The sequence below is a fragment of the Taurulus bubalis genome, assembly GCF_910589615.1.
Source record: "Taurulus bubalis genome assembly, chromosome: 3".
Classification (NCBI taxonomy): domain Eukaryota; kingdom Metazoa; phylum Chordata; class Actinopteri; order Perciformes; family Cottidae; genus Taurulus; species Taurulus bubalis.
This window is the reverse complement of record NC_136591.1, coordinates 24,530,300-24,554,811: the sequence shown is the minus strand read 5'-3', so window position 1 is coordinate 24,554,811 and position 24,512 is coordinate 24,530,300. Positions and strand designations below refer to the sequence as shown.

Genomic DNA, 24,512 nt, shown 5'->3' with positions numbered 1-24,512 from the left:
GGCAGAGAAAGATAGAGAGAGAGAGAGAGAGAGAGAGAGAGAGAGAGAGAGAGAGAGAGAGAGAGAGAGAGAGAGAGAGAGAGAGAGGGGGGGGGATGAATAACGTCGGGGTGGCACAGTGGAGGGACGGTCTGCTCATGGCACTCAGCTTGCAGCTGGAGTAGAGCTGCAGAGAGGAAACAACTGCGCAGCAGGGAATGAGATTGATACACAGGTACAAATTGGTCGACCACAGTTGGATGCACGAGTTTCACATTAAATTGTTTGAACTTGTAGATTTGATTACTGTTACTGGGAGGGAATAGATCTGCAGTAGAGGGAAAGCAAGGCAAGATGTGCTGCGTCCGTGGCGCCACCGGTGCGCTATCCGAGGACAGAGTGAGCGACTGCGACGCACTGACACCCCGCTTTTAGATGGCTCCAACATTTGGGGTGCAAAACAGGTGTCAGGGAAGTGTCGTCACGAACCCCGGAAGCCGGAGGACGTGGGAACATCATAGGGAAAGATGGCAGCGAAATCCGATGGTCGCGGGGTCGTCACCGGTTTCGCCCAGCTGCACAACCTGGACGAGGTGGTGGGGACGGGAGAGGACGACACTCAGAACAGCAGCTCATTCCACATCTGCCACTGCTGCAACACCTCGTCGTGCTACTGGGGCTGCCGGAGCGCATGTCTGCATTACCTCCGGGAGAAGGGGAAGGGGAGAGATGCGGTGCGGCCACCGCATGAGGAGCGCCTCTGGCTGGACTGCTTGTGGATCATCCTGGCACTGCTGGTCTTTTTCTGGGACGTGGGGACCGACCTGTGGCTGGCCGTCGACTATTACCACAAGCAGGACTTCCTGTGGTCAGGCCTGACCCTGTTCTTCGTTCTGGTTCCCTCGGTTCTGGTCCAGATCCTGAGCTTCAGGTGGTTTGTACAGGATTACACTGGGGGCGGACTGGGCTCCGTGGAGGGGCTGAGTAGTCGTAGAGCAGCCAGTCTGCAAAGAGACAGGTGCTGTCGCCTCTCTGTCTGGGTCTGGCAGACCGTCATACACATCTTTCAGTTGGGACAAGTGTGGAGGTAAGACAAACTTCAAGTTCTGCCTTTAAAAGAATCAATTGAAACCTCAAAAGCACAATGTTTCCAGCTCCTCTCACTTTCTCTATTCACTCAGCCTTCTCACCTCCTCTTGACTGTCACCTGGTATAACCCGTTGTTGTGGACATGACTGGGGTGAAAATCAGCACCGTGGTGATGCCATTACGCTCGCCTCGCAGTCTCCACTATGTGGTGTCACACACACACACATGCCTCTGCAGTTTCAATATATATGCAATACATCTAAAGCGTTTTGCACAGTGCCCATGCCCTGAGCCAAATGCATCCACACCAAACTGCTATACAGCTGCCCAGAAATTGCGGAAACTGTGATTATTTCATCACAGTGCGCCATTGCGCTTGTGTGGGGAGGGAAGAGGGCTTTTTGTTCAAAGACGGACAGGTAGTAGCCAAAAGCGTATATACGTGTGCGCGTGTCCGTGTGTGCGCGTCTGAGTGTGTGTCAGGCACGGTCGCCTCAATTCAGCCGCTCTCCCTCCCCGCATAAAATACTCAAACTCTGCAACTAGAGGCCAGACGAGCATCTGGTTTCACAGCTCACCAAACTACATCTCCCCCCTACAGACATGATGTCATCGATTCCTCTGCGACGCTCAACATCGTTGGTCCCCAAATCCGCCTTTTTGGCCATACAAATTGATGCGTATAGGGGGGCCGCGGGAATACTCAAGGTGTACGTGTCTGCGCGTAATCTGTGACATGTAGTAGCTATGGCGTCGTAAAATGTGACACTGGTGCGTCCAGTTTATTTACACCATTTGGGCTGTTCAGCCGGAGCTTCTGAGCAGCGAGTTGTTTTGGTGCAGACAGACGCAGTGGCTGGCATTTAATGGGGGGGGGGGGGGGGGGGGGGGGGGCGGCTGCTCTGAGAGAACTGCCAGCGGCTGAAAAAAATGTAAAACAGCCCACTTTAAGACTCAGAGGAAAGGGTCACATTATTTTCAGTCGACGTTTGCTGCGTTTGTTCTTTCTTTTTCTTTTTCCATCACACATCGAGACTGACCACTGACTCCTGATTCTGTTATTTGTGTTTGACAGCTGTTCGAATATATTTGTCTATGCCATGATTGTGTTTTCAGTCCAATGCATGAGAGCATTAAGTGCCACAGGCTAAATTACTCACATGCGTAAACTAAGAGTACAATCTGAACTGAAACTCACTGACCCTTTTTTGAGAAAAAAAATGCCATTTCCTTATAGGAAACATTTTTCACCTAGTTTTAGTCTAATTATATGATTTACTTCCCTTCCATGTGGCTGGAAAGAGCATCTGACACAAGTTAAATTGAGTCCATGCCTGTGCATCCCTGTTAAGATGGGTTTTCCCAGAATGACACTCTGAATTCCTCATCAGACTCATTTTGAGCTGCACCTGAAGGCTATTATATTGATTAGCTGCAGTTGTATTGGCTCAAGTGTATTTACTTTACTGTGGTTCAATTGATTATTTTTTCACATATCTGTAGTGGGAAGAAGATATGTTGCACATGGTCAATAGTTGTGTTGGTGGTTATAGTGGTTGATGCATATAAATGTAAATTGAGAGCATCTCAAGATGTCTAACCTCTGCTTCACAAATAGGAAACAGCTTTCTGTGGTGTCACTGGACAGGATGTGTCCAGAGGGAAAACGAGATTACATCTGAGTCACATAATCTAACACCTTAGATTTTTGCTCATGTCTCACCCTTCTTGTATGCATGATACACTTTATGTCCACCATTTTGCATTTGAAATGTAAGGCTATAAAAGTAATACCTGTAGATTGTCTACATTGTATCCACTGAGTTCAACATTTTGTAAAATACACAAATTTGCCTTCCAGCACAGAGTTAGATGACAAAGACTGATAGTTCTCTCGTGTCTGTATGCGATGAATATGATGCTGCAGTCAGGAGCAGGTTAGCTTAGCTTAGCATACACACTGGAAACACCAGGAAACAGCTAGCCTGGCTCTGTCCAAGGGTATCCTTGTGACAAAGTCCATTTAGTCACTCCTCTGACCTTGACAAATTAACACACTATATCCGGTGTGTTTAATCTGTACAAAAACTGGAGCAAAACAACGATAATTCTCAATAAGGGGTCACGCAACCTTTTCTTCCTGGAGTTTTGGTTAGTTGTCTGCCAACTACTGCCATAACCGTTGGCACATACGTGTTGTTTTTACCCTTCGTTTTGTGTATGTGTATACTTAAACAAACAGGAAATAAGACAGCAAAATTCCCTTGCCAGGTTCTTGTCAGCTTTTTTAGAGGAGCAATAGAAAGTATCCTGACTGGAAACATTACAAAAGGGCTCTGCAGCAAGTTATTAAAACCGCTCAAAACATCATCGGTACCCATCTTCCGAGTTTCAAAATGGCAACAAATGAACATTGAAACCTTAAATAGTGAGCTTTAGTGTTGCTGGCAGGTGGATACCTTTGAACAGGCCGAGGCTACCGGTTTGCCCCCTTGTCTAAAAATAAAATAAAGAAACTAGTGCAATGAAACTCGCTTATAAGGAACTCAAGTAAACATAATGTGTTGGTGTGTATGTTGTGACAGCGTAAAGCCCGGGGCGAAGGATCATTGTCAGGCCACTGTCTCCCTTCGGACTTGATCCGCCTGGTTGCTGGTTCGGGGTCAAGGGTCAAAGCTGCTCTTGTCAGCTTAGTGAGAGTTCACAACCTAAGACCTGCAGGGCTAACACTTGATATGGAGATTATTAGCCCCTGTGAGGCCAAACTGTCAATAGCATCATGTTATCATGCTACATTATATTATGGGGAGTGAATATATATTAAACAGGGCTGTGTTTAGCTTATTTGAGGTTTTAGTGCCATCATACGGTGCAATTAACTGTCTGAATTTGCCATTTCCAGTATGTTGTCATCATGTGGGCAACAAAGTATCCTTTTCCATGACAGTATTTCAAAGCAACTGCCATTCTTCCGCTTTCTTAACAAGATGCCACAGTTTCAAATTGTGAAATGTTTTGCCTTCATTAATATAACAACACAAGATGAACTGCTGACAGGAGTCAAAAACACTTCCTCATCATGTCTCATTACTCAATCCTGTTTTCATTTCTACATTAAATTTACCGCCTTCCCTGCCCCGCCGTGCACCTGAGGACCGAGCCGATGACAGAATCACAGAGCTTGTTTTGTCGTTATCTCCTTGTTAGTTGTTGACAGAACGGGGAGGATCCCTCTCCCATCTGTAATCCCACTCTGTCACTGGCTCTCCGCCGCTCTGTCATGTCGTCCTCCCTGTGAATCACCGACGCTGCTGATGGTGTCTCCCTAAGCTTTAGAGATTCCGCTCACATGTGCTCAGGCACACAGTGGATTACACATACACAGAGGTCTCTTGGTGGTGCGATGGACAGCCTATTAAGCTTATATCAGCATCAACCCAAATTAGCATCGGACTGAAAAAGAACTGCATCAGTCTTTGTCCCCCCAAGGAAATCCATGCAGAAGGTTTTGGAAGCTCTTTGTTGTTGGAAAATCCCAGCAGAATTATGCAGGTTTTTGTCTTCTTATTCCCTTTTTAATGTGTTACAGTTGGGGGTGACTAGCTTGTATAATAAGGAATTTTCAGTAGCTTCTCATTATACTATATTTTACTTCTCAGAATAAAAAAGGGAGATGTGCTGGAAACCAACCTCGAGATAAATCAGTCACAACATTTTTGAACATGGTTAAACTACAGATTTCTTGAGCTTGGGAACATTTTTAAAAGAAAGTGAGCATTTTAAACTGGGTGTGGAAGAAGTGGACATGTTGGAGGCAGGGAGGTCTAATGAAGACTAATGGCAATGCACGATGGGAATGCATCATGGGAAATGCAGCATCCAGCCGTTTTGGAGCTTGACCAATACTGGAAACTAAAGGTCAGGGAATCTCAGCCTCTGCTGATTTGATTTTGAATATTCTTTTTAAAAGTTGTCTTTTGTGAGCGTCCCAACTTCATAGGAGTCTAACAACTTTAAATTACTTGATTCCCCTTTGCCACACGAGTACATTCTCAAAATATTCATCATATAAAATAATTCACAACACATATAAAACATATAATTTGTTTAAGATATCTTTGTTGAATTTCAAACCCTGTGGCCTCATTTCGTCCTGGACATCTAGAACCATTTAGATGTCTGTGTTGCACAGCATCCTAACAACAATGAAGATATATCTAGAAGATATGGGTCATGTTTTGATTCAGAAATTAGATATTGTATTCAGTGCACATTTTGACTCTCGCTGTGTAAAGAGAAGGTTGGAACAGACCTTACATCTTAACAGTGTATATGTCAGCTGATAAAAAATAGCTCTGAAATGTTGCTATTCTTAGTTTGAGTGTATAATTTGAACAACAATGGCCATTACATTAATAGTGTAGGCAATTGGGTTATTATATATGTTAATTCCTGTTGTTTTTCATGATGTTACATTATGTCCATGATAGAGTGTGTGGGTTGTGTTGCTTGTTTGACTATAAATGTGACTATCCCCCATGTGTGTTGGAAATTCCCAGTTCTAAAGAAGTTAAATAAATGGGGAGTGCACCCACCTCATTGCAATTGTACAGTTTGTTTTAACACCAAAAATATGATGCTTGGATTACGCTGTTATCCAGAACACGAGTGGGCTCACCACCGAGCGACACAAAGAAATTGCCTCACGGTTGACATCTGCCTCTGTTTCCTAGTCTGGTAAATATTAATACAGACTGGGAAGGAGTAGACAAAAGCCTCTCTTGGCTGGCTGGGCTGCTTGTAGTTGCCAAGAAGGTTTGTACACGCAGTGAGGCAAGATATTGAGATACAATGCAACCAGCTGCCCCGTCAAGGAAAAAAAACTGCTGACAGGGTGAAAGAGGGAAAAGATGAAGGCTCGGATAAATTTGTGACAATCCTTAAATTATGTTATGAAATTATGTTTCGTTCGTGTTTTGTTCAATATGGCAAAAGATGAGAACATCCAGTTCCCTCTACCGTCGAAGCATTGGAGTATTTTTGGTGAGAATGAAATAACAGATAGACGGCTGGTGCTTACTGGACCGCTTATTCAGTTTGCTGGCAGAGTAAATAAGTCGGTGAATCTCCTTAAAAAAAAAAATCCAATTGTTTCTCTTTGTTTTAAAGGCATATGAAGAAATGTGACTGTCTTGATGTTCGCACACATTTTTGTTGTTGAGAAACACATTATAATACTTGGAATACCAGTCCCTTGAATGCATTTTGATCTACAGAGAACAAAAAGATGACAAGAGCACACAGGCACAGGCAGAAAACACTTATCTTTAATAAGCTACACCTCTGACTCTTTTGTGTGTTATTTACAGACAGCACATTAAACTTGCATTGCAGCTCTGGAACATAGCAGTGTAGTGCTACTCATTTTCTCATTAGCACTGATAACAGGGGACAACCCTTTAAAGCCAGCGCTCCAAGGAAGCCCCCAATTATGTGACGGAGGAGCCGATCAAAATACCGGAGAAGCCGGCTTTCACAGGAACGTTTCAAAGCTGAGGGTAAAGATACAGAAAGTCCTGAATGACACAAAATATGTGCTTCAGTTTTTCAAATCGCACGGGGATCTGAAAAAGGACTCAATTGGTGTTTTGGTTCAGTCATCAGGATTTGAGCTCAAGCTGAGTTATTGAATTCGGAAGTATTGCTGGAAAATGTTTGATTCAGCATTGAATACAAATGTTCCACCTCTTAATAAACAGACAGAACACCACAAGAGACAGTTGTTGGTGACCTTACATGTCGGCGAAACCCTAATTAAATGAGTAGCTAACGTGTTAGCTGATTGCGATCCCATTTCCACGAGCAATGATGCCGTCTGTTACTGCAGAGAGCTCTGAAGTCCAGTGCAGGGAGAATGAATGGAGAAAAAGAGCCGATGATGATGATGCTTGATTTCACCGCCTCAGGCCTGCCTCCTGAGCAAAACACTATTTTGTAGTAGAAGCCGGAAGGCCTCGACGTTACATCCTTGCCACCTCTGGACCACTAGTCAACAGACAGAGACAGGTTGGCACTCATGAAGGCATATTAAACACGCGGGCAGATGGGTTACCAGACAGAGATTTGTATGCAGGTCACAAAGATATGTGTACTCGCACATACACAAACCACACCTCGGGGGAGTTGAGAGAAGCTCTTTTTTTATATACCTCCTTATATGCAGTGTAACATCGCGACCTCTCTCTTGCTCATGGACAAACACAAACACACGCACCTTGGCAGAACAAGACATTTCCATGTCCTGTTTCTTTAGGCACTTGGATCAGAGAGAGTTGGTGCAGCCTGTGGACAATAAACTCCTCCCACCCGGCGCCGGCTCCCTCCTTTAATGAAGAATCATCTCCGCACACTTTCCCGCCGAGTGCACACTTTAAAACTATTAAAACCACATCAGTGAGCCTCACCAATGACATGTTTGCTCATTATGATAAACATGTGCATTGACGTTTATTTTGATTAAACCCCACAAACACCATCTTGATGCCAGAGATTCTCACAAGATATCAAATGTGTATTAATCCACAGCTGAAAGTTGTCCTCAAAAATCACACTATTTACTCCTGTTTGAGTGATATTTGCTGCAAGCTACAGTGCCCAGCTGTTTTATGAAAGGACTTAACATCTTTTATAAATGTATTCATGTTAAAATGTTCTGTTTTTAAGATTTCAGTTTACAGTAGGAACCAATGGGCTTGGGGTTGAGTGAACATTAAAGGGAAGTCAGAAAGTATTGAGAGAGATTAGAACTTGGTTGGTTTTGGTCTTTTCATTCAAATCCTTTAAATCTGACTCACACTTGACTTGATTCAGAGTATTTTTTCAATTTACTTCTGTGTATGTTAACATGTTTACACTCTCCATGTAGCTTGCATGCTTATGGAACTTGGCTCACACTGATTTTGGGTTTATTGACTTTGAAGTCTGTTGTTTGTTCACTGTGCCTTGTTTTATTTGGCAATTATGTCGGCTGCATCAGTTATATTCTCAATCCTCCCGACAGCTGTCGGTTATTTCCATTCTCCTCTCAACAAAAATCAAAATCTACCCTGTTGCAACTTTTCCTTTGAGCTTGCACAGAAACACTCAGAGCAAACACATTGTACATGGTGTGCGTTATATGTTTTCTTTCACATTTGTCTCCTGCATATTCCGCTTAGAGAAAATCATTACCTGGGCTCAGAGGAGATCCAACACTCGCACACAAAGGTCGTTTTTCAACTGGAAACCCCAGCCTAATAGCTGTGTTCCTAATATATATTCATCTTTCCCTTTCTCCTGAAATAGGTGAGGCCTACACTCCCAGATGTACTATTTCAGATCATCATGCGTTCTCTACGTACACTCTCCCTTTCCATTAGTTCGAAACACCACATTTCCATCTGTCCTCCCTGCGAAGTTAACATATGTTTTTATTTTTATCCCTCCCTATCACTTACTCCTATTAATGCATGTTCTTAGGCTCCTCATAAAGCCTTTTATCCTCCTCCATCCATCCTGGAAAATACACCACGCTGTGTGTTCCTCTCTGCGGTCTTTTCCTCTCATTTGCTGCAGTTAGAGGGATCAGGCTTTCTACACCGTGAGCTAAAATGCTGTGTCCCTTACCACTAGTTTAAGTCATCATACCTTCCTCTCCTCCATCTTTCTCTTTATGTCTTCGCCTCTCTCCCTGTGTTACCTTCAGATAAAGCTGCACTTGACCTCCATTTCTGTCAAGGAAACTGGAGCATCTGGCTCCTGCCCCATTACAACTCAACACCTCCTCCTTCCCTTTCTTTTCCTGCCATACCACCCATTTGTTACTCCCTGTAGAGCTCATTTTCAGATCTCCCACGTTCCATTGTCCTTTTTTAGTTTTTCACTTTCTGACAAAATGTCTAATTTTTAGAGGAAACTGTTACACCTCAGTTCATGAGTCCACCTGTGGTTTAGCTCTCTCCTTACACGTCGTGCCATTTGTTTGGATTTGCAGCTTTCCTCAGACAATTATTTATGGTCTGGTGAAAAGAGTTGCACACAATAGAACGGATCAATACAGTAAAAAAATACAATACAAAAATGCTGCAAAGAGGGAGAGGTTATTACCAACATTTGAAGGGTCTTTAAAGGTGCATTAAATACAATTTTGATATGACCACAGAATCGGCCAGTGGCGTGCGGCTTGTCAGCCTCTTTTCAAGTCAAGACAATGTTGCTTCATGTGCAACTGTGGGAAGCTGCACTCAGCCCAGGAGATCACATCAGCTGGTTGTACAGAACCTGCACCAGCATGACGTGGAAGAAAACAAGCGGCAGGTGGAGAAAGTCAGATATTTAGAAAGGGCCATAGAAAAAGACCCATATGTATTTACTCAGGAGTTGGAGCTCAAACCAAGGGGTTAGGGGGTGGATTTATGTCAAGGAAAACAAAGCAAAGAAACAATCAAATGAAATGCAAATACAAAGGCAATTGAAGATGCACTTAAACATACAATGAGATTATCAAACAACCAAGGAGTAGGTAGCCGGAAAATTAACTCCAATAGGATGCCCTTGATGCTTGGTTTCTGCTGGAGTATACGATTGTTTGCGTCTACGGTTTGTGGATGGGAAGCCAGTGAGGGATCTCGCACTTGTCTTGGCAATGTTGTCTCTTGTTGTTCTATCAGGGCAGAGGGGTGCTGGGTCTTGGGAGGAAGTGTGACCATAAAACAATGATTGCATAGTTTATAACACATACACTTTATGTTATTTTAGTATGTGTCTCTTGCTGCTGTAATCCTGCAATTTCCCCAATGCAGAACTAACAAATGATTATCTTGTCTTATCTTATTTTACTATAATTTAGCTGTGAGATAAAGTATATATAGTTAATGAATCCTTTACAACATATTATTACATAGTTGCAGTCATATACAATAAGATAAAACACTGTTTGTGAGAATCAAATTGAAGTATATTATTATTATTTATTTATTTTTTAATACAAATATTACACTTTTCTCAAAATTCAAATCTGATGAACATCTACACACAGATACACTTCCCAGCCCTTTTTGATGTTGTCAGTGTTTTATTCATGTCTGGGATGTGTCTTAGAAGCTGCATCAGCAGTGCTCAGAGAAGACCACCATTGTTTGAGTCTAATCACGGTCGACGCTCCAGGCGTCAGTTTGATAAACAGACAATCTCTGCTTATAAATAATTGAACAGCCCCGTTAGTTCTCTCGCTCTTACAGTGTCACACTCGCAGGGTTTCACAGTTGTCTTTTTCTCAGTCTCGTATTTGCATGGTGATACCCTGCTTAGGGAGCTGTTACACTCAGTGAGAAATGAGCAATATGAAGATATGCTGCATGCAAAGCCAAAAAAGAGCACACTCCTTTGATAAAAATATGTGCTGCTGTGCAGAGTGTGCATGCAGTCTCAGCTCACCAAGCAGCGCGTCATCGTGTTAATATGAGAACGAGAAGAAATTATGGCAAAACCATGCAAACACCGTTTTATTTCAATTTAATTCAATTTATTTAAAACATTAACAGTAAATTAGAAAAGCATCAACACTTCTACCATAAGGAACAATGTCAACAGATTATCAGTTAAAACACATAACGGATATAAGGTGAGAGTATTTGTTATTAGTATTAGTTTAGGTAGGAGTCACATTACGGGCAGAGAACTGGATTTTCCATCATGTTTTAGATTTATTATTTTCCATCTTTCTATTTGATGGTTTGTGGCAACATTTAGGCCGTCAGTCTGTCCTACAAACTGTACTTGTGAGTGTTTGATTGAAACAATGATGTGTTGCTATATGGCTAAACATTGAGTACTCATTCTTAAAAAAAATGTGATTTGTGATTTCAAAGTGTGTAATATCATTTCATATACAAATATTTGACATGCATGATAGTAATTTTCAAAAGGAATGGTTTAACATATTGGAAAATAGCATCGGCTTACTTGCAGAGAGTCTGATGAGAAGATTGAGACCACTTTCTTTGTCTGTCTGTTTAATATAAAGCGACAGTAAAGTTCAGAAAAAGGTTAGCTTAGCATGAAGGCTGACCAAAAGAAGTTTCCCACCTATTATACTTAGTTTTTTGTGAAGATTAAACAAACAAGATATAACTATTATGTTAATTTGTGAATTAAAAAACTTCTAATAGGCAGTTCTTTTAACCCTTGGACACAATCAGGCTATTATGCTTTCCCCCAGTGTCATGCTAACCTAAGCTCCAGCTTCATTGATTGATCTTCTTATTTTACTCTCCAGCTCTCTCCCTACCTTTTATCTCCAGATTCTACACCCTCTTTGCCTCCATCACTCTCTCATCTCTTGTTTTGGTTCCACTGCATCCTCCCTCCCTGTCTGTTTGTCTTTAGACTGAATTACATATATATATATATATATATATATATATATATATATATATATATATATATATATAACAGCCTGTTTGCTTTGGGCCCTGCAGGGTATTTAAATATACTGCAGTCTGTGTGGTTGTGTGCTCAGGCAAAAGCAACAAGAGCTCACTAATGTCACTCTCTGTCACTAACCCTGATATACAAACACACAAACAAGGAAAAGTGTTACTTCAGCCACCTGCTTCTAACTCACCCTTTATAGCAAATGTGTGCATGTATGTATGCAAATGAGTACAAACGCATGCATAGGAGGTGTGAATGTTCCTCTGCCGTATGCTACAATGAGTGTTGAGAAGCACTTGACTCATCTCGTATGGCATAGTGTAAAACATCTGAGGTTTGGCTCTGCAGAAAGTCATGGTGTAACATTGTTAAACAGATTATTACAGATTCAGAGCTTCATTAGTGGAAGCTACTTTAAAAGACAGAATGTAAAAAGCAAGCAAACTTAATTTATAGTGCACTTTGCAAGGCAGACATTCAGATTCACAGAAAGAAGAAAAGGGGAAAGAGGGAAAAGGAGACTGTGAAGACAATATATGAACACAGGCAGAATTAAATGTATGACCTAGAAAATACAATTTATGAAATAAAGAGAAAGGCCCCAAAAAAAAGCAATCAGTTTTACATGCTTTTTGGGAACGGTTGTTCAAGAGCCCGAGGAACAACAACAACAACAACAACAACAACAACAACAAAATCACAATCTCCTGTTTTCAGTCTTGACCTTGGAACTGCCAGAAGGGCACAACAACTCCTGCAAGTGTAGAGGGGCGTGACCATGTTATGCTAAGAGAGAAATTATAGAATAATTCCGATAACTGATCGGGAGCCAATGGAGAGAAGCCAAAACTGCAATGTTCTGCACCAGCCAGAGCCAAGATAGAGAGGATTTACTTAGAAGGCAGGTGAACAAGGCATCACGTAATAAAAGCATGGGTGACTTTTTCCAAATATTTAGGCTGAAGCATCTGGAAAACTGAAAAAGCGTAGGACTCAATGGCTCAATGGCTTCTGTAACATTTTGTGTATGTGGGTATCATTGTGCATAGCATTATCTAAGTAAAAAAATAAAAATAAAAAGTCAAGCTCTAAAACATAAAGCTGTCTGTCATCAGCATAAAAATGATATTGGAGAGTTAAATTGTATGGACAGGACAAGAGAGAACACAGAGAACAGGAGTGGACCTGGACTTGAACCCTGTGGCACACAATTTATTAAAGAGGCTGATGAAGAAACTCGATCATTTATGGAGACTGAGAATATTAATTTGGACAGGATTTAAACCGATGCCATGTGGCTCCACATATCCTGATGTCTCAGTATAAAATACATAAATAGATAAATAAATACAATTATGATTGGACACATAATGGCATTTAGTGCAAGTGCACAAGTCAAAGCACACACACACATACACACACACACACACACACACACACACACACAAAGTTTCCACAATTCCCTCAGTGATCCTATGATGAACAATATATTGCACATATACATAACAACCACATGGATTTCTGGAATTCAAAGTACATTTATGAACCATACAGGACGTAGATGCACATTGTTCTACTTTGTACTTAATCTGCAGTGGTTTCAGAATGAAATGGAGTCAGTGAGATATTTTCAGCCACTGTGTCGGAGTGGATTAGTCCAATATTCCTTTAAGGGACATAACAGTTTAAAAACTGCTACTGCATCTCCCTGGCCACCGTATGGTTTACAGGTTTGGGAGAAACAACGACAACGCAACCTGTAAATATCTCTGTCAAAGCTAGTGCTGTTGATTTTATTTACTTAACATGTTTAGATATTATAAATTAAGGAACACAAGGTTTGCATCTCAACTTTAATTAGGTTTGCTATAACACATTTATTTCTTAGACTGCTCATACTTTGACAAGGACACACAAACTAAACAACCTCACTAACGAGTCTTTTGTTTCTCCCCTCTCCGTCTCTTTTTCTCACTCACACATGCAGTACTTCTGATTAGCTATATGGATATTTACACTCCCCAATGAGAACCGACAGGCTATCTCCTCACACACCGTCTTTACAACGGTGCCATTTTCGATCTGAATATTTGACGGCAACCTCTCTTTCTATGTCTGCCTCCACTCACATTTTGCCATAAATGGATTTGTGCTCTGTGGAGTTTTATGTAGAACGCGCCAAGATTAACGGGATGTCTAATATGGAGCCTTTTGAAATAAGCTCATCATTTGGGTATAAGGCGGGGAAAAAAACAGTATGGGAATTCTTTTCCTCTGTACTGACGAGAGAAGTCCGTGGGAAAACAACATCAAGCAGCTCTGTCATATGTTTCGGTGTCTGTCTATTGACTTATTTGGGACTTTTTTTAATATTGTGTTTTCCATGCAGGACTTTGAGGCTGATCCTAAACCATTTATGTCCAACAGCGAGAAGGTTGTTTCTTTATTTTTTTGTCCTCTCTGGCATTTTTACCCTCACTGCCACAAGAGATTCCAGACTCGTCTTTGTCTTTTTTTGTGGCTTGGCCGAGCTCTCCTCTCCCTCATCTCCCCACCGGGCACAAATCTCTGCTCTTTGAAGACAAGTGAATGTAACAAAACATAGAGCAATACGTAGCACTGTCATGCACCACGGCCTCACAGCAGACATATCTGATTATTAATGGGATAAACTCCTGTGTTCTGTGTGCACCTGGAGTATTCAAACCCCAAATGAGACCTGAAGGCAGATTCTCATCAAGACTTTAGTTTAGAGGATCATCTACTGCACATGCTGCATCTGTAACCAAGAGGCCGCTCTTACTATGCAAATACATGTGATCTAATTTGTCAGTATAGAAGCTAAAGATAAACCATTTTCTCCATATCTTAGAGTATATTGCTGAAATTTCTTCAAGGATTAATGTCTTTATTTAGGCCTTAAACCTTGGTTTTAATTATAATAAACCTTATTTCGGCCAGTATTAGCTTAGTGCAGGTATATCAGCAAACACGACAAATATACACTATTATTCCTGTTTCACAAGTTTTTCAATCAATGTGTTTATTGATATATAGGTGTCAGCATGTGTAATGCAGTGTCAGTCAAGGTTTTTTGCCCAGTTTGATTAGGAAAATAACTAAAGCCTTTTCCATGTAAGGTATATTATTATATGTGAGGAAATCATCTTCATAGAATCCAGTAGCCACAGCATAAATGTTCAGTATTTTATATTTTCTGAGAATTATTTGAATTCTCCTTCTCATCCATGTTGTCTTTCTTTTTCCAAGGTCAAGAATACTTTCAATGTCAAGTTAAGCAGACCTGAATGAGACATCTTTAAAATTGTGACATTGTTTTGGCAAATGTTAATTTTACTTCATCAAATATGTGATCATTTTCTTTTAATCAATATATTAAATACTTATATGGATAGCATAGGAGGGCCAATCATAACATTTTCACACCTGATTTTCAACACAAATTGACAAGTTGCTTTAACTCCAACATCCCCCCAAATACAGAGGATATTTGTGTGTAGCAAAAAGCCAAACATTTAGCTGTAATTTGCATCTGATTTAAAGATTTACAGTGGGAAGACAGTCCCTCTTTGTGGAGACAAATATTTATGTTGTGTTATGTTATGTATGATTCATTTATATCATTATGCTGTACTTCATTTAGAATATAAATCTTTGTAAATATTTAACTACACTGAATGAGTCTTTCCTGTCATCTGGAGCACGGACGGCAATCATTAATTCTGATTTGTGCAGAAGCTCTTGTGCTTAGAGAACAAACTAGTCTTTGGCCATGTATTTATTGTATATTTGCAGGATGACTTATTAAAGCACATATCAAATAAATGGTTGGGTTCTTAACATCTCAAATGGGCATTTTCAGCATTTAAAAAGACTCATTTACAAAGAATATTGTCACATCTTAAAAGTGTCATTTGAACTGTTGCCACTCTATCATCAAATAATAACGAGTCTTATGAATTCTGCCCATTATCCTCCCACCATCTGCATAGTTGCACATACCTGTTATATAACTGTAATAAACCAAGCCAAATACTGTCAAATAATTGCAACACTTTCACAGCTGTCTGTGTCTGTGTCTGTGTGTGCAGGCTGGCTTGTGTCTCTGTGCGTTCCCCTTCTGGAGTTGGACTGTTGAGGATGATTTGATGTGTCAGGTTTCATTTACACCTGTCCTTGGCAGATACACTGTGTAATTAATTGCGCCAACACATTAATTTGCTTAAAGTTTCTCAAAGTTTCCAACCAGTCATTAACATGCCTCACATCCAAGCCTTCTCTTTTTTTCTAAATCATTGTGCAATAGAGAGGAAATACCAGAGCAGAGCAAACATATCTATTTTGCATGTGTGTGTGTGTGTGTGTGTGTGTGTGTGTGTGTGTGTGTGTGTGTGTGTGTGTGTGTGTGTGTGTATTTACAATTCAATTCAATTCAGTTTATTTTATATAGCCCAACATCACAAATACAAGTTTGCCTCGGAGGGCTTTACAATCTGTACACATGACATCCCTGTCCCGGGACCTCACATCGGATCAGGAAAAACTCCCCCAATAAAGATAGTAAAAAACCCTTTCACAGGGAAAAAAGGGGAAGAAACATGAGGGAGAGCAACAGAGGAGGATCCCTCTCCCCGGATGGACAGAAGCAATATATGTCATGTGGCCAGAATGAATAACATAACGAAGTTACAGCACATTCAATGAATGTGACAGAAACGATTCATATAATGAGTAGTATGCATGGTCCATGATCCAGAAAGGACTGAAAGTGGAAGCTGATTCCACAGAAGAGGAGCCCGATAACTGAAAGCTCTAGCCCTCAACCTACTTTTTAACACTCTGGGAACCACAAGTAACCCTGCATTCAGTAAGCGTAATGCTCTTGTGGGGTAATATGGCACTATAAGGTCCTTAAGATATGATGGTGCATCACCATCCATAATATTGAAAGAGGGCAAGACAAAGACGGAAAAAGGACGAAGGGATCATAGGAAAGTGCTGCAGCGGAAGTTGATTATGAGGTTGTGGAAATGCTTTGTCTGCTGCTTTTTGCCAGAGTCCTGAATTAATTTGTTCTACCGTGAGAATTATTAAATAGATGATCTGACATTACACTAATAATGCAATTAATTATTTGCCGCTGAACTCCCTGTTTTAATTAGCTCTTTGCACAGCATCTGCCAATCAGAATTATAACAAAGAAATCTGACACTTTCATTTGCAAAACGTTGATGAATGTATCATGGTGGTGTTGGTGAGGAGCATATACTGTATGTAAATAAAGCTGTCCAGATGAAGTCTCATGGATATATAGACATTCTGTGGGATTCATGGGAAAACTGTGGTGAGTTTGGGATGTGTATTGTGTTTTGTAACATGTATATTCTCTAAATCCTAGTCTGTGCATTAAAATTCCAGTCCAGTTCCAGTTTTTAATGCATCCTCCAAAGTGGAATATCTTTTAAGTGTATGGTACTTGCAGACTCAAACAGGTTGAGGCTGGAGTGAATTATCCCTGTCTTCTTGAAAGTGTTAAACGGCCTCTGTCAATTCTTTTAAAAAATGGACTTAAAGGGTTATTACGACATGCATTTACATATGATGTGAGGATTCGTTGGCAGCCACATCATTTTACAGGAATAGAAGCTGGTGACGGTGACAGAGTGAACAACAAGCCGAGCTGAAAATCAGAGCGGATGTGATTCCTGATGAGCTCGCTGGAAGGACTCATTGCCCCGGCTGATTCTGATGAAAGCTGGAGGTGGAGGTGGATTGCATCAATCGGTCACTGAAATGCCAGCTGACAAAAGAGGGCTTGGCAAAATCTGATTGGTTTAGGAGAAAATTGTAAATCCCCTCAGTCAGCTGATTGAGTTGGAAGCGGGAAAGGGTGAAACTTACATGTGAGAGATAGTCTTCCTGATCAAAGTTGCATTCCTCCAGTTCCCATATATTCCCACAATTGAAGAGTTAACTGTCTTAATACTTATTTGCAGCTTTATAGTCAAATTAGTCCCAGAGTTCTCCTCTCCACTTTTTTTTTCATACATGCTGAGCACACTGTCTATGGCCTGTAATCAGAGCGCTGTGTGTATCGAGAACTGTTAATGAGGTAATGTCCTGCTGCAAACTGTGACCTAGATGTATAATGGAGGCCAGCATTGACCAGTGAGACCAATGCTGCTGTATATGGCGGCGCTCCGGCTTTCATCTGAAACACACTCAGCTCCAGCCATGCGTAGATAAAGCAAAACCCCTCTCTATGTCTCATTCTCTCTATCTCGTGTTTTTAAATATATTTCAATATATTGAAATCAGTGGAAGTGCAGAACCATATTCCTTGAGGTTAGAAGTTGACAATTAGTCTCAATGAGCGGCAAGGCAAGTTTATTTGTATAGCACATTTCAACAACCAGGCAATTCAAGGTGCTTCACATAAAACCATTAAAAGTATAAACACATAATGCAGAAGAAAACAAGATTCAAAACAATTTTGAGCATTCATTAAAACATTAAAAACAGTCAAGAAGCAAAAAACATAATAAAAGTTTGCCTCATTAAAAAGTAGGTCATGTGAAGACAGGACAGGATCCCAAATAATTTAAATGCATGAGACTGAGAACCCTCAACACCTTTCAACCTACCAACGCTAGATTAAAAATGAAAGATATCAGCACATGACTGGCAGGTGATGTATTCATGATGAAGACTCAGACAGCATCACATTGCTCACATATCGAGGTGAATGAGCACCTCTTTTTTTACAATGCACTGTGGCGGCGGGGGGCACCCATGTGCACCCTGTTGTGTCCAGTGAGGTAGAACACATTGTCTGCTCAGAGCCATCCACCTGTCTGACCGGCTGACCGTGATGCTACAGCGTGCAGCCTTGTCACAGGATGATCTCTGTGACTCACAGTAGTCTGAGCAGTCTGCCTCTGCAACCCACTCTGCTCCTGCTCGCCCACTGACATAAGTTTTGTCTCACTGTGCTTGCTTCACATTTTTACTGCATTTTCTCCTCTGGGGGCCCTATTCTCTCTCTCTCACTCTCTCTTTTTCTCTCTCTCCCATTCCTTTGCTTCTTTCCCCAGACCTACCCCGTGCGTTGGTGGGCAGCAGGCGCTGACAGTTGTATTAACAGTCGATTGCGAGGTCACTTTCGCTCAGCCCCACTGAGACTCGACTGCACTGTCTGAGCCACAGAAACAAGCAGAGGGGAAGATGAGGGGGCAGTAAATGGAAAATATTGAAAAACAAAGATAGTAGGCAGATAGATAGTAGACACATATATGTTTATGCCAGTTTTATTCCCGGCTGTGTACAAATGTTATTAAAAAATCAACTTTAGACATCAGGCTCGGATGGTTTTCACGACACAAATAGTGAACTCCACCTACATATGTGTACGTGTATTTGCTGCAGTCCTTTCAGCTTGAATAAGAGTGCCAGAGCATGTGGGTGTAAAATCTAGCCCCGCCATCTCTTGATTGACATTTAATCTCCATGGCAACGAGTGGGCTGCGAGTGACTACCCCCCTGAGAGCTTTTAGACGACAGGTTACAAGAAAGACGGAGACTGAGGACTGTCTAACTGAGCTTCACCACTGTTGCTTTTCAAGTCTACTCTGCACCAGAACTGAACACTCACACTCTAAACCCTATGCAGATGTTCACCCTCCTCTCATCCCCCCAACCAGATGTTGCCCGCTATTCAAATTCTGCAGCGAGTCATGATTAACTGTCAGATGACCTGGGCTGTCGCAGCATTTTGGGTGCTGAGCTCCATCGCTGTCCTCTCCTCTCTCCGCTTCCAGCGGCATTGTGTTGATTACAAGGTTCTGATCTCAGGTTCAGTGGAACAACACAATGATGGCGACGCTCCCTGGCCTCCAGATGGTGTTTGTCTTAGTGTTGTGATCTGACTGTACAGTGTTGACTCATCCCTCCGTCTCCCATTGCCTGAACCTCTCTGCACCCCCCTTATCACTGTGTCAATTTCTCTCTCTACTCCAGCTGCAAGCTGAGTGCCATGAGCAGACCGTCCCTCCACTGTGCCACCCCAACGTTATTCATCCCCCACCTCTCTCTCTCTCTCTCTCTCTCTCTCTCTCTCTCTCTCGTCTTCTTCAAAGCTTTGCATAACGTGTGGAATCAGTGTGAACTGTTGAGCAAACAGCGATACGAGCAGTCGCTCTCACGTCTGTGGATGGAATCCTGAGTGAGACAGGCGGAGGAGGCGGGGGGACTGTGGGATTCCCTCAGAATCTGAACCATAATACTGTGTTTGTTTTCTACTTCTACTGTGTGCAGACCAGCATCTCTCTCGAATAGTATCCCACTCCAGTTTATTTTTTTTTGCAGGTATCAGAAGGCTTTTAAAAAAACAGTCACATCTAGTTACCATAGCATCGCCCCCCTGCTGAGGTCTAAGTGCGGGGGCGCTTCAAGCCCTCTGCAGATGGTGTCACTCCGACTCGCCACCTAGCAGGGGTCCACTTAACTTAGTGGAGAGTCTGGGTGGGCGGATTCTTGGGTCACTGTTTAGCAAAAGATGTTTTGTCTTGCCTGCTCATTCTGCAGGGGGATGAGAGGCCAGAGCCTCCCACAGAGAGCAGCTATGTCCTCTGCTTGAGGGGGCATAGCTGCTCTGGACAATAATGATATGTCTATCTGTTTTTACGGACTACTTAGTTTTGCTTCTTCGTTGCCCTTCAAGCTGCTTAACATTATTCAAATGAATCAGTCCAAGCAGGAAAATTCACTCTGGTAGTTAATGAACACATACAAACGTGGGACGAGGGGTCACACATTGGCATTGCTGTCTTTCTAAGGTACACTAAAATGTTTGAGAAGCACCAGTTTAAGGGATGAACAGGAATACATATTTGGGACTGATGTGCCTGAATTGAAACTAGCAGGACTAACAAGGTTTTGATGTTACCGTTCAGGGAAAATAATCCAATTGTTCTCATTCAGACACCTCTATCTAAATCTGACGACATGATAACAGATGAGTTATGTGTCCGCTATAGCTGCATTAAAAATCCTAAATCGATTTGTTAATTCATAAATCACTATTGTGAAAAAGTGAGAGAGATGGCGATGAGAGTAGTAGTCATAAAGTTAGCTTATTCTGGTTTAATTTGTGACATTTTAAGTGGCCACAGTGGCCTTTTAATGATGTGCCCCCTCTGGATCAAAGCACAGAGGATGACCAGCTGTATTAATAATGGCCTATATAATACATCCCAGCAGCGCAGGCTTATTTCAGTTTTATTTCCTCGAGTACACTGCACCCAGAGCTTATCTTGTGACGGGGCTCCACCCACCATTCCATGTCCTCCCTTTATCTTTTCGCCTGTCAGGTATCATTCTGGTTACAGGCAGCTCCTCTGAGGATTGGGTAAAGGAGCTGTGTGTAAGGCCCGAGGCGCTGCCGTTTTTTCGACTGAGCCGACTCTCCGCTTCTTCCCGGAAATTACAGTTTCTCTCTCAGACTCTAACTCACACGCAGCCTCGTGGAGGGAAGAGGAAATTGACAAGGGACAGAGGGATCTGGTGTTAGAGGGATGATGGGGAGCTTAAGACTGAAGCTCTGGTACCAGGACGTTTTATTTAGTAAATCCAGCTCGCCCTGTTTAGCCAAATGATTGTGAAATTGCATTGCTTATTATTACACACTGATGGAGTTCTTTTCATCCAATTGGTGTTGAGATATTTCAGCCTAACGTTGCCATTCATAGATGCCACTTTGTCAGTATTACTTAAAAGCAATATACAGTAAAAATGTAAATCTTAATTTTTTTCTTCCTTAGCATCTGCACCACACTGCACATTTTACATTTGAATGTTGTACAAGACATTCAGTTTTGAGTCAATGTCAGGACGAACTTTGGATGGATTGTGGTCCAGACTTTCATGTCAGGATGAACTAGAAAAACTTTGATCCTCTGACTTTCCATCGAGCACCACCAGGTCAACATGTTAAATTATCCGATGCTCATGGCTGGACAAATTATGACAAATTATTACAGCTGTAGTTTGCGGGCTATTTAGCAGACGTTAGCATGCTGACACTAAAAACTAAAATGGTGAACATGGAAAACATGATACCATGATATAAGCATGGTGATATTAGCATTCATGTGAAGTGCAGTACAGCCGCAATAAGCTGCTAACATTGCCGTAGACCAGTGATTTTCAACCACTGTGCCGTGGCACACCAGTGTGCCGTGAGAGATCGTCAGGTGTGCCATGGGAAAATGTCAAATTTCACTTAATCGGTCCCAAAGAATATTATTTAGTTGCCGCAAATAATTTCCATTGTTGAGCGTCTGAGCCTGCAATATAGTGGCTGGCCTAGTAATGAAATATTCCTCAATGCCAGTAGGTAGCGCAATAATTACCTACCATATATGCTGTATTATGCTACAATGTGACATTTTGTAACTTTTTTGGTTGTTGGTGTGCCGCAGGATTTTTTTTATTGTAGAAAATGTGCCGTGGCTCAAGAAAGGTTGAAAAACACGGCCGTAGACCAATGTTCCCTCTAATTTTTTTCAGCACTGAGCAAATACATTTTTTTCTGAGCGCACATTTCAGCACTGTGAGCAATTTGCAACCACGCGATCTGCCGAAAATGACCTCAAGCCTGTGTTCAAAGAGATGACAGCAAATGCATCAATATGTATACAAGGTTGATATTTATTCAATATCCTTTATAATGGCTGGACTTTGGGAACATTTTAATGATGGTGTTTTACTAGTCAGTTTAGTTGAACTTAAATGATCTTTGTTGAACTTCAATAAGGGAGGTTATGACTGGTTCATGGTTATGACTGATAATGATATATATAAAAAAATAAAAGTATTAAAGGTGTTTAGTCATTTCTCAGCAGGTACAATAGAGAACAGAGACAGAGCGCTAGCAGAGGTACAGAGAGCGCATGTCGAGAAACGGGACGCTGATTGTCCAAGAAGATTAGACACGTCACATCAAAGATGAATGATTATTGTGAAGATGGCTCACTCCTATCTCAGAAACACTGGCGCAAAAAAGATTTTTAACCCCTGAAAAAAAATCGTTTGTGCGGTCTGAAAAATCTATTGCTCGGCCACTTCGACTGGCCTGCGCGGCCGCGCACGCGCGCAGTTTAGAGGGAACACTGCCGTAGACTCTTAGTTTTTTCATAATCCCACTGACCCCTGGCATTTATTGTTAACTCTCTATTTCATCACTACATTCACAGATAAAGAGGATACAAAGTTACAAACAGCACCCATGCACACACAAAAAATAGGCAAAAAGATTATTTTAAAGTGAAAAAAACAACACTTTTACTGAATCAGTGAAGCTGCGACACATGTTATTAATATTAGTCACAATAACAAGAGTCTGCGCTGTGCTGCTGACCTCAGATCTTCATCACATTACTGTGCACTGTAACTTCACACTGTAACTTCAACGCTACACTTCCACAGCATTAGAATATTTTGATAAATGTGTGAATTTGAAGTGTTTAACTTCTTTTAAAATGTTATTGATACAGATTAAGAATAACAAACATAAATCAAACAGAAGCTTCTTGGCTAAACTACACTTGCGTGTGCACCTACAAACACTTTGGCTTTCATCACAGTAATATGTAATCTGACTGCCAAAATTAGGAGGGATATTTGCCAATGCATCACATTATTGAAAAAGAAAGGCCTCAGATGTGTGCCTTCGTTGCTCCATTAAACATGAATGTACTAAAGGCGGGACGTGCCTTTACCAGGCCCTTATGTTTGAAGCACTAATTAAAAGTGACTCAACTGTGGTTCTTATTGTCTGCATGAACTGAAAAGTGAAAGCTATGCATTCTTCTCCATTCTCACAATGATTGAATTGTATGGATTTAATACAGGACACAGTTGTACATCTTTGCACAAGTTGAATAGATTACATCCATACAAAGGTTTGCTTATACATACAGTATGTTTGGGATTTCTTATGCCCATGAAAATGAAATACATATAAATAAAGTGTACTGTTTATGTTTGATCCTTTGTTCAGGAAAAAAAGATGAGCATGCTGTTCCATCGCTTTTTACACATTAAGAAAACATCAAGGACAGAGGAGCGACAAAGCAGTTTGTCATTGCACTGGCAGGGTTTTTACAGTGTCCTCCATAATTAAAGCCATGCGAAAATTGGGTAAAAGGACTGAGTGGAAAGCAAAGAAAGGAACTGTAAAAACACAGACACTAAGGGTCACAACGAGAGGAGCCATGAAAGAGACTTTCTAAAACGTCTCTGTCCATGCATTTTGCATTGAGGTTTTGATCTCAGTCTACAAGCCTCATGAATGCCTACTGATCTTGCTGTGAGTTTTTGCTTTTAAATCTTGCCATCACATCGTTTTTACAATGTCTACACAGCTCGACTTGACCCGGTTAAAGCTATTCCTGTCTTGTTTCTAGTACGAGGTATTTCTTGATTTATTTGCTCCATTTCAGGCCTGGAATTGCACTAATATAGCCCAGCTGGTTAAGGATGTTCCAATGCTTTTCACATGAGTGCTTCTGAGTCGATCTTTACAGAGATTTTAATAGCTTGACCTACTCAGAGGGAAAGTGCCAGACCTCCCAGACTTGAATTTGATACCAATACCACCAATACGTTTGTTGATAAGACAATATAGAAACCAGTCCTTCAACGTATCCTCCAAGACGTTTCTCATTCCCTTTTGTACCTTGGATCTGAAAGGGTGGTATGCTGGTGGTCCACAGTCTGACTCTGGGTCAGTGCACAGCCTCACAAGGTGAACAACTGCCATTAAAGCTTCCACTAATGACTTATTGACCGGGCGCCACTGAGCATGCTCCAATCAGGGTGCTTCAAAGGTAGAGCTGGCAGGGCTGTGATGTGTTGTTTGATGGGACAAGACAGTTTGATGTCAACTCTGC

At 41.5% G+C, this 24,512-nt stretch overlaps 1 protein-coding gene across 1 annotated transcript in view; it reads left to right on the top strand.

Annotated features, from left to right (window-relative positions):
• Positions 1 to 506: 506 nt before the first annotated feature.
• The window catches only part of xkr6b (XK, Kell blood group complex subunit-related family, member 6b), a gene marked incomplete at both ends in the record, with an annotated part of 43,040 nt that continues 19,034 nt past the window's right edge, over positions 507 to 24,512 (top strand). The window contains one exon of the mRNA XM_079215488.1: positions 507 to 1,066. Within this exon, the coding sequence (XP_079071614.1) occupies positions 507 to 1,066 (560 nt within the window). The remainder of the gene's footprint in view (positions 1,067 to 24,512) is intronic.